Raw genomic sequence first — 20,445 nt, 5'->3', positions numbered from 1 at the left:
CCGGGCATATGTATTAAAGGGAATTTCCTCTCTAAAACAGCTTCAAACACATGTCTCTAAACTCACCTATCAGAGCAAAGAAAGAAAAACAAGCGTGGTTAAAACCATCGTTGCACTTCTGGTCAAAAGCAGAGCCTGAAGCTTGGCTGCACCCGCTCCTCTTGTGAGCAGGATCAGCCCTTTCCCACTGCATGTGAAGACATCAGGCAGCAGTGGGAGCTGGATTTCTTTGTACAGTTCAACAGTATGGGTAGAATCAGTATGATAACTTTACTACACATACTTCTGTTACTGCACCAGACATTCATGCCCTAGGAGCAGCCAGGTACATTATGTGCAATAAAAAACAAGAGTACTATAGGCTCTGTGTCGACCACAGACCTAAAACATGCACAGTAAATTGTTACAAGTGATGGCTAGGGTGCAATGACATATGTGTCACTTCACAGCCAAAAAATAGGCACATTGGTGGGTGCACTCGAGTGCTGGCATTAGTCCTGATGCCAAAGACCCTGCAGAAGTGCCAAAGAGAAGGTGAACTAAAAAGCCGATGTAGTAGTATGGAACTACCACAAACAAATTGGGACACACAGGCCAAACCAATCTTGGTAGCCAAAGCTTAATGTACGTGCGTGGTTCAAATCCAGTGGCCATTTCACTGTGAGCATGTGCTAAGGTTTTTCAAAATGCGAGCCCAGCCTTCAAACAATTAAAATTTGCAAGCACGTTAACTAGTTGCTTGACCCGAGGAAAATGAGCAACTTCAAGGAAAGGAAAACTTGAAACACTACTTTACAGAAAGTATTAAAACTACTTATTAGCTGCTCTCTGATTTGAAGGGCCCCTTATGTTTCCATAGCATGTACTTTTAATAATTTGTTACAATTTCTGCACATATTGCAAATTAATTCTACTTAGCCCTAGTCCCTTCTCCTTTCAATATGGTCTCCAGATCCCTACAGCGTTCAGTAGCAGCCCCAGGCAAAATCAGTATGATACAAACTGACCGGCCAGAGTTGTGGTACCTTTAAACTGTGCCAAATGAAATGTAACAATACTGCAATGCATCAGGCCCCAGAGCCAGGACAACTCCTTCGTATGTTACCGGTGCTGCAACGTTCATGAAAATTAACACACTGAACCATCACTGCCCTTGTTTTTGGGCCAGATGCATTCAATCGAAGGGATCAAAACCTGAAGTGTCTGGATTCCCAAATGAGATTAGTATGGTGACTATCCTTTCCTTAACCCCCAACCTGACATGAGCACCTGAGAAGCAAGTGGAAATCACAGCTTCTTTGTCTCTGTAACGGTAACAATCCTGTGATTTGGTTGTAGTGGTGAAAACTCGGAGCTTTGGGGGTAATGTAGGCTATTAATTAACATCCTGTAGCACACGATCAGATATGTTTTGACATGATCACTTCACATCTTTTTTTAAGGGGCAGAGGGGAGGTGTTCTGTGTTGATAGTTCAACACTGCAAAACCTGCAGAAAATCAGTACTGGCCACATTACTTACCCCAGTTACCGCACTATTGCTTTTTACCAAGCTCTGATCCAAAGAACGTCCCTAGTGACCAACTATGAATCCTCCCCTCATCAAACCCTCAATTTGTGAACCCTTTCTGTGGGCTCCAACGCCTTCCTTCACTCGTCTGTCATCTTGTCCCTCGCCCCCCTCGGTGTCCCTTCACTTGCTGTATTAAGACTGCTCAATTCTCTCTCTTATTCATAATGTACATACCCAAGCACTCCGCTCAAGCTCCCTAGTAAGCTGGTCAGTCCTACTCAGTGCATCATCGCTACAACTAGGTTGTCAACTGTGCAAGCACGACATCCTGTCTGTTCTCATACACAACCCTGACCTTTCTATTACCCGTCAGGAACTGAGTTTTAGAACAAATCCTGCTCTTTCCAACACTAATCTCCCCACACTAATTCACACAGCTCCCTCGACTCCTTCTCTTGAAGCTCTTCACATTCAGCGACCAGTTCCTCCCACCACCTACTATTTACCAATCTCCTAACTTTTCTCATATCTCGTCCCACTTCTCCACTCACCATTGCCTCGTCCTCCAGCAGCCCATCACAAGCGTTCCTATGATTCCTCCCACTGCACAACATTTCACTAGACTCTTACCCTACAAAGTACCCTGGATTGACGCCACCTACTCGCACCGATCACTCCATGCACCACCTCCTCACTACCCTGCTGAGCTCTACAAGGATGTCCTTGTCAATTTAAAGTCCTCTTACACTTAAGATATGCCATTTCCTCCTCTCTGCTTCTCTACACCCTTCTATCTACCCGTTCCTGTAGTAAAGTCAAGATGTTGGACTCATACACTGGGTGCTTGTTGAACATTATCGGGAGGAATTCATCAACTGGAAGCATCTTGCTTAGAGGATCTGCAGCCAGTAGCTTCCTTGCACCCTGCAGCGAGATGGCATATGCCAGCGTCCAATAGGAGTAATCCGCCTCCACTAGGTTCCGGACATTCGGGACAGCCTTCTCAGAGTGGTCCACCTGCATTCTCTTGCGCCCAATGTAGCTAAGGAAGAAAAAAGGGAGCGGCAAAATATCATTTTGGGTAGGAGTTAGGCAGAGCATTCATCGGCAGGGTGGTGGGGTTACCAAAACCATTCACTGCTGTCCTCCCCATCTTCTTATTTTACATGTGCAGACGTCAGACCATGGCCCACCAAATCTCAGGTTGCTGCACTTACATCAGGTCCCAATCCAGCTCTTCCTCCGCCACTTCGTACATGAGATTCATCAGGCGTCGCTTGAAGAAGATCTCAAAGCGCAGGTCGTCCTCAAACACAACAGACCTCTCCAGGCCTCTGTCAACGATCTGCCGCAAGGAAATAAACACATTAATACCATAGAGAAAGAGAGCCAAGATGCACGAGTCACCTCAACATCTCAAACAAGCCTCTATTCTTGATTAATTCCTTCACACACGGTCACTTACCAGACCACCACCCTACCGAGCTCTTAAGACGGGCTCAGTCATCCACACAGTCCTTACTAATATTTGTCCGGGCCAAACAAACTCTCCACCCTAGGTCTGTCTCCAATGGATGGGCAATGATAAGTAGTACTTGATAAAAACTTGACCGTGATCGGTTACTTCAGGCCTTTCATGATCATGTGCAAAAATGACACATACTTTAAAGGGTTTGTAGTGAAAACACAAGTTACAACCATGCTGTTGAAATTTCCCCAAATATTAAGGTGGTCCAAGAATATGGCCTGCTAGGTGGTGAATAGGAATTTTCAGGTCATGTGCCCATGGCATGAACTTCAAGTCTAGCATGCTCAAAACAGCACATAAAGTACAGAACTGCACTTCTTACAGCGGAGAGACGGGGAAGAAATCTGTCCATGTTCTACCCCAGACCAGCTATTATGACACAAAACATGTCTCTAGGAGGGTCGCCAGGATGCTAAAGCATGGCTGGTAATGGTGCAGGAGGTGGGATATGGTAAATGAAGGCTTAAAGGTTGGGTAGGGTGTGTGCTTAGGAGACAGGCACTAGGTACACTTGTGGGAAGGAGGATTAAGTATAAGAAAATCACAAATGCTTTCTCTGTGCAGTGCCAAATGTCATCATAAGGGCGGCATAATAGGCTACTTAGCAGCGCTTAGCTTGCCTTGGTGAAGTGAAAAGGTTACAGAGAGGACTACGTGGGCGGGTTCATTGTAGAGCATCCCAAAAAAATGCCACTAGGCTGCATGTCTGTGGCACTTTTTCACATGCGCTAGAACGAACTGCCCCACATATGCCTCTCTGGATACACAGATGGACCACAAGCTGTGGAGATCATTAGATTTGAATCTAGGTTCCGGCTTTGACCCTGGGAGAGGATGACGGCGTCACAGTGTAGCATCACTTACTTGTGATGCGACACAAGGGGCAAAACACTATCGCAAGAAATGTTCACATGGAAGAAAGGAGGTACAAGAGTCTGGTAGAGAGGCTGCGCTCTGTGTCAGGAGGACTATAATGAGGACCTGTGCCAGCCACTCACCTCTTTCCAAATGTTGTAGTGGCTGAGGAAGCAGCCCAGCTCGCCCTTTGTGAGTGGACGCCCGTGGTATGGGTCATGGTACCCTGGCAGCATCTTGATACCCATGGCATCTACCTGGCTTGAGTTCAGAGCCCTGAAAGACAAAGTGTATGAGTCACCACTTTCAACAGCCAGTCTCAGAGTGCAAGTTTTATGCGTTTCCTATTCAAACAGATGCATTAGCCTCAAATACTTTGGCATGACTCAAATATTCTATTACCCATGGAAACTAAAGAATCCGCCAAGTCGGCTCTCTCCCTAGCCTGCGTCTGGGGGACTAGAACAGAACTGTGCTGCATTAAAACAGCTGCTTTGGAAAATGGCCAAAGAAAGCATGTGAAGGAAAACGAAAGACAAGATTTGGGAAGGAACTAATCTGACAACAGGGAAGGACGTTTACAGGGGGAAAAAGGGAGGGACTAAGTGTAATTGGTCATAGGTCAGTGTTTTGGGTCCTGGTTAACCCCCCCCCCCCCCATGTCAGGTCACCCATGTTTTAATTCCGGGCACTTATGGTGCATTCTGGGAGGAGTAGCCCCAACTAGTTTAAACTAAAGCAACTGGATTAGCAACTGAAAACTTGGATTTGTAAGATGCAAACCCACGGCTGGAAGAGCAGTGTCCTGCTGACATGGAACAAGCCGAGAGGCGGACTATCATGTGCCAATCATATCAGTCTGTGCTTGTGTCAAACCCCACTGAGGAGGCTGAAGAAGTGCAAGGTATTGTGGTGGGGGAGGCGCGAAAATTAGAAAGACCAGAAGTTGGAGCTCATCAAACAAGAGGAAAAAACTGAAGAGGGAAAGGACAGACCCGGGTTTGAGAGATTGCCTTTTACCATTTAGACTTCAGTGACCTGATGCTCCTAGGTGCAGAATTCATGCTAGAGCAGCCACATAAAAATGAGACTGGTGAAGGAAGCTAGGACAAAGCAGGAAGTGGGGGAGGAAAGAGCTAGGACTAAGGTGAGGGACAGATAAGTGAAGAGGAGGCACTGGCGGGTGTTTATCGGAAACCGAGGCTGCTGTGCCTTTAGTAGTGATGCCTGCCTGTTAAACGGAACTGTGGCAAAAAACAAAAGTCAATGCTTTCAGAGCATGCCTATTTTTATGCCTACAATACAGAACTACATTGACCAGAATGCCTCTTCTGTATCTGCTGGCTCTCCTAGATGTTCCGCTGATCGCAGTTAGGGATCCGTAGATGAGCAGTGTAAGCTGCTCATGCGCCACATCAGTGCGTTACTGTTAGGTGGAGTTGAGCTGAAACCAGAGATCTACCACCTTACAGAAACCAGACTATCGAACCCAGAGTTCCTTGAACCTTCAATCTCTTCCTTTGCAGATGGCAAAGTGGGGTAACCACCCCTTACCCACAGTTTACCCGATAGTTTCCTTTCCAGAGTTGGCACTGCATGTTTCTGACCCCATTTGCTGTACGAGCTAGGCGATTTACCCTGATTTATGGCGCCAGCCGAGCACGACATCGTCCGATTTTTCAAACTGGAGCCTAGTAGGCAGCAATACATTCCTGGAAGTTTCGCAGGCTGACCACCTTCATTCCCCCATTAATAATCGTCTGCCTTTCTACGTGCCAGTGTCCCTTACTCTGCACTCCTGGCAGCTAGTTTCATAGTCCTGAACTCTTATGTCCCCTTTCACCCATCCCTCTACATAAATCTTGGCTCCACGTCGTAGAATACACCTATATCTCTTTGTAAGGAAAGCCACAGTAGGCGATCCTCACTAGCTCCTTTCTATTCGGAGTGGGGTGCTCACTCCTGTGGATTTCCGTCCAGTGGACTTGTGAAAAAGCTCAACAGGATCCATCAAGAGAGGATTGGCGCCATGACTGATACACTCAGAATCATTCCCCTATGCCACACTGAGTGGAGAGCAGGAAACAATTATGTGCTTCTCAATTTGTTAGGTGGCAGGAGTTGCATTAATTACAGTACATTTGGTTAATTCTCCGCAATTTGGTAGACTTGAATAGGACTCGCCAGTGGTTTTGTTGGTTATGTGTCTTGTTTGCTGGGTGCAAAATGCAGAGCGGTAGAAGGGATTCTTGTTCCAGCGGCAGGCAGCAAGGAAGGTACACAGCGGTTAGCCTCACTCTAGCAGCACAAACCCACAGTACTAGAGGTAGAGATAACCCAGCCATGCACTGGAAGACAAGGCACCCCGTCTAGCCACATCCTCCAAGAGGTGAGGCGCCCCCACAGAGAAATGACGATGAGTTGGAGATCTCTCTGCTCAACACCATAGAGAAAAAGTGCTGATTTTGCACGTTGAGGGCTGTTTACCCTGTTACAAGAGAGCTTGGCAGCGAGAAAATTGGCAATCAACAATTAACCTCTTGAAATGAGTGCTCACCGTGAAAGATTATGACTTGTGGATAAACAATGTCATCTTGTGAAACAGGAGGAAATCAGTACTTGTGTTTAAATTATGGGTTTTGTGCAAGAAAGATCGACATGGAAAATGCAAGCATAAGCTTTCTGAAGAGGTGCAGACAAACTGTAGGTAAAATGGTTTCATATTCTTCATAAAGTAAACACCCTTTGAATCATACATATCTTCTGGGGTACGTTCAGCACATCTAGTCGGTGCTTCTGGAATACAGGAAGCTTGCAGTGGAGGCTAATGCAAAAACAACAGTTGATGGACAGAATGCTGAACAATGTCATACATTCACCCCAGTACAGAGATCATGGCCTAAATCCATCTTTTTTTTACTCCCCATGTCATTCCAGTTTAGACCCAGCCATATGCAAATCAGTCTTGCCCTCTTCCCCATGGGTACAGTCCAGCCCGAACTTCCAAGCCAGGTCCTCCCTGGACTGGAAACAAACATGCTGGGACATGTAACTGGGTTTCACCCATCATCAGCCAGGCTACCTTGACTCCAGTGGTATGGAAAGCACGGGATCCGCGTCTGGGCATACCCGTCCCGCTTGGGGTGACAAATGCAAAAAGAACAGTTGATAGACAGAACACTGAACATGATTTTGATCTAAGGTATAGTTGCTCATAGGGAAGAAGGTCTTGGTTATTCAGACTTCTGCTGTTTTTTTTTTTATTTTATTTTTTTACTTCTAACGGTTTTTTAAAATAAACTTTTTTAGGTAAGACGTCTGCATATATTAACAGCTCAAAGGGAAATCGATGGGTTGACAATATCTTACACCAAGAATATAGTTCCAGAGTGTAATCAGCATATGGCTCTGCATGGAACGCATTGCGGCTCACTGAAGGCAAGGCAAGGTATGTCCTGCGAGTCCTAGGTTGGAGGCCATCAGTAGCAGGAGACTGATCAATAGGCCTAAGAGGGCAGGGCATTATTGAGCAGGGTAAAAAGATAAGGGGTGAGGAGTCTAGTATAGTTTTTACTTTCAATGAACAGGGGAAAATATCTATATTTTGGATGGTGTGTTGCTTTTGACATTGTCTAAGACTTGGTGGACAGAGTTGTCTGGCAGCCCTGCTCACGAGTAAGTAACAATGAAGATTAGTGGGTATGCCTTGGCAGCCATTCAGCTTTATTTCACAATTACCGCAAAAATGAAGAGAAACTTAAAAATAAAGGCACAAATTGAAAAACAAACAGCAATTAAGTGATTGTGCGATATCCATGATCACTGAAGATGCTGGATTACCACAAACTCTGCGGAATAGGGGTCAATACCAGCAAGACAAGAGTCCATTGGGGATGAAACATTATTAAGACAACACCACTGCTTTGGCAAACCAAAAGGACAGCACAGGGACGTTAGTCAGCCAGCCATGATTCAAGCAATTAGAATAGAGGTATGGCTAATAGCCTGGAATGTAAAGACCCAAATGTCCCTATTAAGATTTTGGAAACGCCAGGAGCCAGGTGGCGTGCAAAAGGTCTCAAAATGGTGCAGAGAGGAAATCCAAACTAGTAGCCTTGGTTAGGCATGGGAGGTAAGAAAAACCCTCCAGACCGTAGCAGCGCACCTAAAATTAAGCCTTTCGCAGCCATCTCTAGACCATAGTCTTTACCAAGAGATTGCTTAGGGACCAAGGGCTCCAATACTCCAGATCACAAGACCTAGATTATCTGAAGGTGAAAAAAATCCACAAAAAAAAAAAAAAAAAAAATCGGTCAACTGGGTAAGGAGCACATGGGAAAGGGAGGATCTGTTTCCATATCTAGATTTTTTGCCCAATAAATGGCTAAGACACTAAATACTACGGGTCCGTGTGGGTATTAACCCTTGGAAGTCGGAAGGAAAAATAAAAGCAGCAATGATTCAAACGGATGGGATTAGTAAATGTGGCCTACGAGTAAGAAACAATATTTTGCATATACTGCTTTATTGCACATTGATTTTAGCATTACGGAAAGTATTTTTATGTCCAATATTTTTAAAATATAAGGTGAATTCAAGTGCTCAAGCAGCTTGTCTTCTTATGGATATGTCATCATTAGATATTACAATTGCTCTGGAGAAGTTCTTGAAAGCGACACATGGCTTTGTAAAGGAGAAATTAAAAGAGGGATGTTGATTTTAAAACTTTTAGAATAGTCTCGCAATATTGAGAATGTTATTGATTTATGTTTTGTAAATTGTGGTAAATGAAATGTGTTTTAATTACGATATTACTATGAGGATCCAAAGTTTGTGTATAGTTTTAAAGACTATGATCTAAATAAACATTGTTTATCTCGCTCTAGTCAGCCAGCCTCTTGGTGTGACGTGGAAATCCCTAGATTTTTCAGCATCAACGTTTATTTCAGTTAGAATAGTCACCATTTGAGCACGGATGAAGGACACAGCAGCCTTCACTTACTTCCCATTTACTGCATTGATGATCTTGCAGGCGATCTGCTGTTCGGAGAGAGCGTTCAGCATCTTTTCCCGGCGATCAGTACGGTGCTTCAGATTAATCATGAACACCTGAGGAATGCAAAATTATAACACTTAACCAGAGCTTCTACTGTGACCCAGCCTGTAAGGCTAGGTGGCATAGCAACACCTCTCGGACTTGCTTGAAAACTACTTAACACATTAGTTCTGCTAGAGACTCATGTACACAAGACTTAGCCAGGGCGGCTCCTCCATTTGAGTGGAGGAGTGTCGCCTTCCAGAAAAGCCCCAGGGACGAAAAATAAAATGGCAATGAAGTTAATTCACAACCGTTGTATTTTTCGCCAACCAGTCCTGAACAGAGTGTTAGGACTGTGCAGGTAGGCTGAGTGGCAGCAATGGTGGACTGCCTGTGGACTGAGAGAGGCTGCTCCCTCTAATCCTGGCGCTTCTCTCATGGTGGTGAACAACATGAGAACATAACCAGGATTGGATAGGGGAGTTGGCTGGGGCCCTGGATGTGACCAGAGAAGAGGACCGGCGCAAGGAGGACGAGTCTGCCGCAAGCAGGTAACTGACTTTTTATTAAATTAACTTATTAACCACCCACAACCCATTTGCCCGTCCTTCCACTCGACACAGTTGCCAGATGCCGCTGGACTTAACAGTTGTTAAAAAACACAACTTCTGCACTACAGGCCCTGCCATAATAAAAGCTAACCCGAAGAATCTGCTCAACAGAAGGCCACCACCCCAGAGAGCAGCTCTGCCAGAGAACCCCTAACAAACAGCAGAATCATCACTACCAGTAAATGAACCATAACAAATACTGCCCACTGTTCTTAACCCGTAAGATCAAGGCCTTTACTATCATAAGAATGTTATGCGACAGCACCCATCATTTTCATAGAAATTATTGTCAGACTGGAAGTTAAGGGTGTTCGCGAATCGGCCACCCCAGAATAAACCACAAATGAAACTGGACTCATTCACACAACTAAGAACAAGCCACATTCTTCCCACCAGTTGGGCATCGAACCATGAATGATCCGAGTAACTGCCTCATCTGTTCATTAACATCAACAGGTCCTGGAGCAACCACCTCAGAACCGCCTCAAACATTAGCGAGCTTACAGATGGTCGAAGAGTGCTTAATACAAGATAATAGGCCGACGGCAGAACACAATCCTGGTTAGTGCTGGCATTCAGAGACAAAACCTCAGGCACCAAACGCACACATGATGGACGAGCCATGTACACAAACCAATCCAAACAGCTGAGAAAGTTCAACTCAGGGGCCTTCGGATTAGCACTACATGGAGATATAGAGATTAGCACTACTGGAGAGGTGCAGTCCTGAACCATGTGAGCAGAGAAGACACCACCATTGTCTTTTTCTGCTCTCAACCCAAATTACTGATAGCATGAAGAGCTGAAACAGGTCTTACCTCATCTAACCCCATCTTGTCCGGGACTTTGGGTGGGATGTAGACATAGCGTGAAGGTTCCACAGGAGGATTCCGGACTGTGGCAGAAGAACAAGGAGAAGGATAAATAAGTGTATTTATGAAGTGCATGCCTACTCAGGAAAAAGAGCACACTCCTGTCAACTTAAAAAGTGTGCAAAGGCTGTGCTATTTTTCGATGTAAGGAACAGGACAGCAAGAGACTAATAATCAATTACTATCAATGTAAGTACAGACAGATTGTGATCTAGTAATAGGCAGAAAAGGGCAGATTACCAGAGAATGCGGGGTCAAGGGTGGACACACAATGAAAAGCATCGGAGTGTGCAATTTGTGAGTTGGTGCAAGAGAGAACTGTAACCAGAGAGCAACTTTATAAAAAATAAATAAACCCAACTACCTCAGATGCATCCTCCTCAACACCCGCTCCGCCCGCAAAGACGCGGTCGAACTCTGGGACCTGACAGAGACCTGGCTGAACCCCACTTCAGCTTCCGACATCGCCATAGCCATCCCAGAAGGCTACAAGATCACCCGCAAGGACCACACCATCAGCGTTGGAGGAGGAATCGCCATCGTCCACAGGAACACCGTCAAAGTATCGACCAACACCGACAACACCCTCAGCACCGCCGAACACATGCACTTCCAGATCCACACCGACCCGAATACCACCCTCAGAGGAACCCTCATCTACATACCCCCCGGACAACGACCACAGTTCAGCGATTACATCCTCCTTGAGGACCTGAACTTCCCCCTCAAGAACTCCACCACCCTGATCGCCAACCTAGACAACCTCGGACTCAGACAGCTCAACACACACCCACCCAGGCTGCCGGCCACACGCTCGACCCCATCTTCACAGCAAGCCCCCACCTCACCTTCAACCACACCACCAAACCCCACTGGACCGACCACCACTGCATCCACTTCACCTTCAGGAAGCCCACCACCCACCACCGCACCCAGCAGATGCCTTGACGCTGCTGGAGCAAGGTTACCGAAGACCAGCTAACCACCACCCTCGCCCAGAGCCCACCCGCCGACTACACCGACCCGGTCACCGCCGCCTGCAACTTCAGACAATGGATCGACAACTGCACAAACACACTCGCCCCGCTCAAAACACCCTCTAACAGCCACACCAGCAAGAAGGCCACCTGCTTCACCGAAGAACTCCAGGCCTCCAAACGAACATGCCAAAAACTGGAGAAGAACTGGCTCCGTGAACAAACTCCGGACAGCCACACAGCCCACAAGAAAGCCACTCGCAGACACCATCAACTCATCAGAACCGCCAATAGGGCATCATTTAGGGATCGCCTAGAAAACAACGCACACTGAGCTCTTCAACATCCAACCCCAGCTCCAACAACAACGACATCCCGCCTTCCCAAGAACTATGCAACTCACTGGCCACCTTCTTCCACCGCAAGATCGCTGACATCCACAACCGCTTCAACGCCGCCACCCCCCCTCCCCCGGACACCTACTGCCCAGACGACCACCACCCACACCAACCACCTGCTCTCCTGGACCAACATCAACAACAAAGACCAGCGAGATCATGAACACCCATCCACTCCGGATCACCGTTACACCCATGCCCTTACCAGATCTTCAACAAAGCCTGCACAGCCATCGCACCTCATCTCCGGAACATAATCAACATCCCCTTCGAGACAGTAACCTTACCGGAAAGCTGGAATTACGCCGAGATCAACGCCTTACTCAAGAAACCCAAGGCGGACCGCAAGGACCTCAAGAACTTCCAAACCATCTCCCTGCTTCCATTCCCGGCGAAGGTCACCGAAAAAATCGTCAAACAACTGACCCGCTACCTCGAGGAGAACAGCATCCTGGACCCATCCCAGTCCGGGTTCCTCAGCAATCACAGCACCAAAACCGCCCTCATTGCCGCCACCGATGACATCAGGACCCTGCTTGACAACGGAGAAACAGCGGCCCTCAACCTCCTGGACCGGTCAGCCGCCTTCGACGCGGTTTGCCACCACACACTACGAACACGCCTAAAAAGATGCTGGGATCCAAGAGAAGGCCCTGGACTGGACCACATCCTTCCTCTCTTGGCAGAACTCAGAGCGTCCGCCTCCCCCCTTCCGCTCCAATGCCACCGAGATCATCTGCGGCGTACCCCAGGGCTCTTCCCTCAGCCCGACGCTGTTCAACATCCACATGACACCCCTCGCCCATGTCGCCCGACAGCACGACCTCAACATCATCTCCTACGCAGACGACACCCAGCTGATACTCTCCCTCACCAAAGACCCTCACACTGCCAAAACCAACCTCCACAAAGGAATGAAGGCCGTCGCCGAATTGATGTGTGGAACAGCCGACTGAAGCTGAACTCTGACAAAACGGAAGTCCTCATCCTCGGCCCACCCCTTCAGCCTGGGACGACTCCTGGTGGCCGACCACACTAGGAACAGCCCCGACACCCACCGACCACGCACGCAACCTAGGGGTCATCCTCGACTCCACCCTCTCCATGACTAAGCAGGTCAACGCCATCTCCTCATCCTGTTTCAACACTCTCCGAATGCTCCGCAGGATCTTCAAATGGATACCCATCGAAATCAGAAGAACAGTCACCCAGGCCCCCGTCACCAGCAGATTGGACTACGGAAACGTCCTCTACGCAGGAACGTCGGCCAAACTCCTGAGACGACTGCAACGCATCCAGAACGCCTCCGCACATCTGCTTCTCGACACCCCCGCCGTAGTCACATCACATCCCACCTGAGAAATCTGCACTGGCTCCCATTCAACAAGAGGATAATCTTCAAGCTCCTCACTCAACCACAAAGCTCTCCACAACATCGGCCCAGCATACCTTAACAGACGACTCAGCTTCTAGGCCCCCACTCGCCATCTCCGCTCCGCTGGGATCAGCCTCGCCACAGTCCCCCGCATCCGAAGAACGACTGCCGGCGGCAGATCCTTCTCCCACCTCGCCGCCAAGACTTGGAACACCTTTCCCACCAACCTACGGCAGACCCAAGAACTACTGGCCTTCAGAAGACTCCTCAAGACCTGGCTCTTCGATCACAAGCAACACCCCTCCCCCCCCACCCAGGCGCCTTGAGACTCTCACAGGTATGTGGTGCGCTTTATAAGAGTCCGGATTTATTGATTGAAGAAGTCAAAGAAGCAGTGTTAATTTCCTGTGCAACGCCACAATGCACATACAAGCTCTGCAAGAAGAAAACCTTAAGAGAAAAAATCTGCAAACATCTTCCAGCTCAGCGGAGTACGATATGAGTAAAACTTGTCAACTAGTGAAAGTATCTTGCAAAATTCAGACATTTTTTGCACGACCTTAGGAGAATGTACCAAGAGAAGCGTTGCTGACTCCCCGAAGGGCAATCGTGTGAAAGTTTGGAAAATTTGCTGGCGGGGCCGGGGGGGGGGGGGGGTTAAGGAGGGACAAAGCTTTCAACGCCTCTTGCTTTCATGTACATTGTATAGAGAAAGGGGAGCAAGGAAGTGCCAGGAGTCCAGCCCCTGAAGGAAATCGGAGATAGACAGTCAAAGGATAGCTTTTAGAGAACTGCTCAATGCAGGCAGACACCTGAACTTCAGAAGGACAATGGACTATTCTGTCAAAACAGTGAAACATCCACTACTTGAGCAGGACTAGTTTTATACCTAGCGAAAGGCCGCAAGTGATCTTTCCTGGTCAGGTGAATTTCTGCAAAGATTATCAAACGAGCAACTGGGTGCAATACATCCTGCCAACAGCAAGAATGGCATCGGAGTAAGGCTGCACCCAGAACAGCAAGATGGTCCTTGCACACACTGGGGTCTTGGAAGCGTGTCATCAGCTGGCTGATGGTGGCCAAGTCAGATCACCAACAGGAAGAAGACAGAAAAAGATGCTGAGGGAGTGATGAATGGGAGCACACCAGAAGAGAGGACTAACTAGCAAAGTAACTGGAAGGCAGGTTCCAGTGAAGCCACAAGAAGGCTGCCAGATTTACTCGGGAGCAATAATCATTACAAGATTATTCACCTTCCAATAATCTTGGGTCCCATTTTTTAGGTTTATTAAAATCCAATAATATACAACTTTATATCAGGAATACATTTTTTATCTCGAATTTTTTTTCATTTTTTAATGTATTTTTTTATTTTTATTTAAAGAGGGGATCTCCTGCCACCTATTTTAATATTTTGGACCTACTGGTGCCCTTCGCTTTATAGTTAAGTGCGAACTCCTAACCTTTTTTTTTTTCTTCAAAGAGTTTTATATAGCGTGAACTAGACCTGAGAAACAGGGTATCAAAGCGCTTTACATGAGCACCAATTTCGTTTGAGTGGTTGAGGAAAAACCCATTTCCAGTGAGTTTGCAGTTCAGTTAGGAAACAGTTATTTGGCGTGCAATGGTTTTTAGCTTCAGAGACTTCTTGCAGTGATGTGCCATGTCTTCTTGCATGCCAACTGTGAATGACAATGTAATATGTAGCTTATAGTATTGAAAACATGTAGCAAATGTCAATATATTAGCCAATTCATATTCTCTTTTTAAGTTAACCCTTCTCTTACGCTATGTTTCCCATTTATAACTCTAACCATTATCTTTTTTTAACCCACCTTGTTCTTTGCTGCAACGTTCTCATCAATTATTTATTGCTATTTCGATTTAATTACATGTCGATTTTTAAACCCAGAGATAATTAGATTGACCATAACTCGCCAGGCTTCACTCTCTTAGTGAACTTGTCATGGGAGCGGTTAAAAAGGAGAAAAGGTGGCTACTGTTACTGCACCATTGGCCCTCGCGGCTGCAGTAACTCTTTCACGTGGACAGGCAGTGCCACGCCAGCGCGTCTTCATCCTGCGCCTTTAAGGGCCTGCACACTGCCCGGCTCCTTTAAGCGCCTCATTTGCATTGGTCAGGTGGGACACGCAGTTAAAAGCCGCCTTGTACGAAGAGGCGCTCCCGAGGCCGGTACAAAGAGACAGTGTTCACCTTCCCCGTGGCCGGGCACTGAATGAACAGTAACGGGCCCAGGCCCGGCCCACGCAGTCCACCGGGGGCCACACCCCAGCTCGGAAGTTACTAGCTCCCCCGACACTCATAGTCCATCGGGGGCGAGGCTGGTCGGTATTTCCAGGAGGGAGGGAAAGGCTGCGCATTTATACTCGCTCATAAATCCCTTCCACAGAGGCTGCTGCTCTGTTCAAATGCAGAGATTCTTCCAGAGAGAAATAATTTAAGTTTCACCCTTCACTCAAGATGGCAGAGGCTTACAGAGAAAGTACAGTAGGTACGGTAGCATCAAGGCCCAGAGTTGTGAGGGGAGTAGGTCAGAAAATAGGACGGGCATCATAATTAAAGTAGCTTCATTACTGAATCAGATAGATTAAAAAAATGGCAAATGGCCTCAAACTGCTGTCCTTTGCACACGATTTTATGTATGCGTGATTTACCTGCATTTTTTTGTATAATAACCTGACTTAATGTAATACTATGTATACGTGATTTACCTGCATTTATTTGTTGTACAATTATCATGACTTAATATAAAGCGCTCTGATACCCGCAAGGGTCTTGTTCGCGCTCTATAAAAGTCAAAATAAATAAATACAATTTGCAAATCGGAGTAGTTACAACTTGTAGAGACGCTGTACAGGGGCTGTGCAGAGTATGGGAGACCGTATTTATTTGCGCTTCCTGCAGGCAACGTTCATGGTAACGTGAGGCCCACAGAGACAAAGAAAAGGCCCAGCAACTGACCTGTTGGGCCAGCCCATCGGGAACTGCCAGACTGCCCTACAGGCCTGTCCGAACCTGCGGTCCAGGGTCCTGTCCTTGCTTGCATTAGGGGCAAAAACACTGGGAAGGATGTTCGTGGAGTGACCCTCACAGTGAATACCAAGGAACAGCCATAGGACACAAGAAATACCAAGAATTTTTAAGATGAACATAAAGAAAACACCCATGAAAAGCAGACGCCTCAAATACAGGCTGGTATTCAAACAGTCACGCATTAAAAACCCCAGCGGCACGGCGTCTACGTGGGACGTTAAGTGCCTTGGGGTTTCCAGTGCTATTCAAATAGAGCAATACACTCACTCCGCCCCTCGGCCCACTACATAAACACATCTAGAAAACGTGATGACGCCAACATTTGATGCTAAGGGAGAGCGGAAAACAAGCCACCTGCAAAAAGAGTGTTCCATTACAATTCAGTGGAAAGCATTAAAAGGGCAGTCCAGTGGATGAAAGAAGGGGTGGGGGGTGGGGGAGGTCATGCGTGACGAATATGAAAGGTTAGAGGAGTAAAGCAATTTCCGAGATAGGAGTAAAGGAATTTCCGAGATAGGAGTAAAGCAATTTCCTGAGATAGGAGTAAAGAATGTCCGAGACAGGAGTAAAGAATGTCCGAGACAGGAGTAAAGAATGTCCGAGGAGACAGGAGTAAAGAATGTCCGAGGAGACAGGAGTAAAGAATGTCCGAGACAGGAGTAAAGAATGTCCGAGACAGGAGTAAAGAATGTCCGAGACAGGAGTAAAGAATGTCCGAGACAGGAGTAAAGAATGTCCGAGACAGGAGTAAAGAATGTCCGAGACAGGGGTCGGCAGAGCTGCCACTCACCGGAGATCTCCAGCAGCACGTGCATGAAGCTGTCCACCTCGTCCCGGAGGCTGCTGTGCGCGCGCAGCGGCACGGGCAGGAAGCCGTACACCTCTTTGTTGCACACGAACATCTGCACTTCTACACGTTCCCAGGCGAGAAAAGGAAGACAAAAGAAACACAGCTGTGAGAGAGGGAGCAGCAGCTTTTCTTAGGGGAGAGTGACCGGATATGGGTTTCATCCACCTCCAGCTGTGTGTACACAGGTCACTTTGAGGCGTGCGAGTGAAGTGAATGCTGTCAAGAGACTCGGGGGGGGGGGGGGGGGGGGGGGGGGGGCTGCCCTTCCTCGTCTCGCTCCATCAGCACTTTATTTGTGCACTCTGGGGCGTTGCACGAGTACTCAAACCATCCCCGGGTACAAGGCTCCCTCTGCACAGGACTCGCTGTTCTCATCATTATCTACTTCAGCACTAGTCTGCCCCCAATGAAGGGTCCCAGTGAGCCCCAACAACTGTCGAACTCCAACCGCAATAGTGCTCTTCCAACACTGTCTACCCCCTGGTCATGAGCGGCCACAAGGGAAAAGTAGTGGTGCAGCGGGTGGCTGTGGAGGTATTCCCAAAATTAAAAAAAGAAGGAAAGCTCACCTACCACCTCTCCTCCGTCCTCTACTTTAATCTCCAGGAAGCCCTCGAGCACACAGGCTCCCAGACTCCCCTAGCCAATCGCAACGCTGCTGTCACCGGCATGCCAGCCGCATCATGATTGGTCTGAGCACCCTAGTGCGGCAATCAGACAAGGGGTGGAAGCCGCACGTTCTCCACCCGGCCTTGCAATACAGAAGGGTGGGGAACATGCTAAGTGCGCATGACGGTGTGGCCGGTCCAAGACGGCGGCCCAACTGTCATGCGCACTTATGGTGAAGTAACCACTCCTCCCTGTGAGGACAGCTAAACCCTACCCCGCACCTGGCTCGGGCTCCGTACAAAAACTAAAATGATAATGTAACTATTAACGTTGCATTGTCATTTTATTTTCCCTTTGAACTCGGCCTTAGTGGAAGAGCCGCCTCTGCCTCTGGAGTGCACAAAGCCCCTTCTTCAGCCCCAAGCTTATTCCCAACCTAGTTCCCTAGTTCCTAAGTTTGAATGAGTGTTTTGGTGTGCACAAAGCGCTTTACCTCCTCCGGTCCAGCTCGGACTTGAGCACTAGCCTGCCCCCCAGCTCTCGTTTCTACACTAGCTCTCCAGACTTAACTCCTAACTCTGCAATGTTCTTTCCACATTATCTGCCCCCCAGTATGCCCCCACCCTTCCATCCGGGAGAACCACTGCCCCATCCCATCACTCGCTCCCTCACCTGCCTGCTTGCAGGAAAAGGCAAAGACTATGATATCATCGAAGGACCAAGTGTAGTCGGGATGAGGAGGGTAAAAGGCGAGGTCTCGCGAGGCTTCCTTCCGCAGGTCAATCAAGAACGTGGAATGGACCATGGGAACGGCGAAGCAGCCCTGCCGGTCCTGCTTTCGGATGGGTATGTAGGCCGGTGTGCGCTTATAATAACCCTAAAAACAGAAAGACCCATTGGTACCCACAGCAACAAATCCCAACAGGTTGTTCAACACACAGGTCAAGCTCTCATCAATTAAGCATGCATTTCCGCCATACTTATTAAATTCCATGTCTGTATTTTGTTTGGAAAAGTATTTTCGCAATACAGGATTATGTATAAAAATGAAACCATGAATACTTGGTAAGTAGGTGCCCCAGCGTCAAGAGATGCACGATTACAATCTGCATCCCGTCAGCCAGAAGGTCAAGAAGTTACTATAACAGCATGCATCCTCATGAGCAACCTTGTATCGTCTCAGCGCCCTTCTTCCCCAGAGTCGACACCATGCCCTCTTCGCAGGCCTTTCCAATTCCATGCACCCCTGTTCATTAGGAGGAGCCCACACCCAGTGCCCACGTCCTACCACCTGCAACGGAATCAGACAGACAGCACAAGACCCAGGCGAGCGTCATCACAGAAGCCGGCTGGAGATGAGATGAGGGCATGGGCTTCTGGTCATGCTGCATATATTTGCCCAGAAACTATAGAAAGTTTCAGGAACATTCCCAGATGTGGACTGCCAACAGTCTAGTTCCCACAACCCCATGAGCACCACATTTCAGTCATAAAAAAATCCTACTAATCGAACAGGAATTATATGGACTCGTGCAGCCAAATGAAACTGCTTCGCACACGTCACAAACTGGCCTATGAACTGGCTGCTCCAGGACAGCCATCAGAGTAAGTCAATATCAGAGTAAGCCAAAACCAATAGGCTACATGACCTTGCAAGATGCACTTTATCAAATTCAATCTGATTGCAGTCTGCACTTTATTCATTGGCCTGTGAGCCGGACGTGTGAAGCCATAGAAAATGGCTCCACACACATTACCAATTGGCTCATAAAATGGGTTCTCCTGGACAGCTAGGACGTGACTGAGCCAAAAACCAATAGGCCACATGACACTGCCATATGCCCTTTTTAAAATTCAACCTGACTGAAGTCTGCACTTTATTCATTGGCCTGTGAGCCGGACACGTGAATACCAATTGGCTCATAAACTGGGTTCTCCAGGACAGCTAGGACCAGACTGAGCCAAAAACCAATAGGCCACATGACACTGCCATATGCACTTTTTAAAATTCAACCTGACTGAAGTCTGCACTTTGCTCTCTGGCCAATGTCCCCCTATCAATTGATGGGATCGACCACCTAACAAGCACCCTGTTATTGGCAGTCCATTTTATGAATTAGGATTTTTTGAACCGATTTTAAAAGATGCAAAGTAGAAGTAATTTTAGGATGTACTCAATTGATGGATGCATGCAAACGTGACCGGACTAAATGAGACCTCATCAGCCTGCGCTGCTGTTTTTCATGTTTTTGCTTTATTGTTACGGTTTTAAATAACTAGAAAAAATACATAGCTACCTACCCTATGAGCACTTAGAGACATTGTGGATGGTCAGCTCAGACTCACCTGGGCAGTCATCCCACACCAGAAGTTGGAGTACGCGGCTCGAGACTCCATCATTGGTGCCACCACAGTCTTGTTTTCAGCGATCAGCAGACTCAGGGTGTTTGGGTTCGTCAAGAGATTATCTGCATCAACAAACTGAGGAGAAGCACAAGATATTAAAGGACGAGGGGGACTGTGCGACTCAACGTGACGGACAGTGTCCCAGCTACAAGACCAGGCCTAAAATTAACCATTGTCCATAGGGGATAGAGCGCTGCTAAATTTCTAAAAGGGGGAGTGACTTTCAAGAGAGTTAAAGAAAGCTTCAGTGCTGCAAAATGTTGGCATCAGGCACAATAAACTTATCGTAGGGCTTAGTTTTAATGGAAGCGAAGCACAGCAATGTGAAACTTAATTACAACATTTGTCATACATTCCTCT

At 47.5% G+C, this 20,445-nt stretch overlaps 1 protein-coding gene across 1 annotated transcript in view; it reads right to left on the bottom strand.

The window, feature by feature from the left end:
* The window catches only part of COLGALT1 (collagen beta(1-O)galactosyltransferase 1), an 85,659-nt gene that overhangs the window by 2,069 nt on the left and 63,145 nt on the right, over positions 1–20,445 (bottom strand). Inside the window, exons 4-11 of the mRNA XM_078681255.1 lie at positions 20,026–20,160; positions 18,352–18,556; positions 17,011–17,130; positions 10,363–10,439; positions 8,898–9,004; positions 4,039–4,171; positions 2,730–2,857; positions 2,348–2,554 (exon numbers count right to left, since the gene is read on the bottom strand). Coding sequence (XP_078537381.1) covers positions 2,348–2,554; positions 2,730–2,857; positions 4,039–4,171; positions 8,898–9,004; positions 10,363–10,439; positions 17,011–17,130; positions 18,352–18,556; positions 20,026–20,160 — 1,112 coding nt within the window. The remainder of the gene's footprint in view (positions 1–2,347; positions 2,555–2,729; positions 2,858–4,038; positions 4,172–8,897; positions 9,005–10,362; positions 10,440–17,010; positions 17,131–18,351; positions 18,557–20,025; positions 20,161–20,445) is intronic.

Source organism: Lissotriton helveticus, chromosome 1_1 (genome assembly GCF_964261635.1).
Source record: "Lissotriton helveticus chromosome 1_1, aLisHel1.1, whole genome shotgun sequence".
Taxonomy (NCBI): Eukaryota; Metazoa; Chordata; class Amphibia; order Caudata; family Salamandridae; genus Lissotriton; species Lissotriton helveticus.
This window is presented reverse-complemented; position numbering and strand designations above follow the sequence as displayed.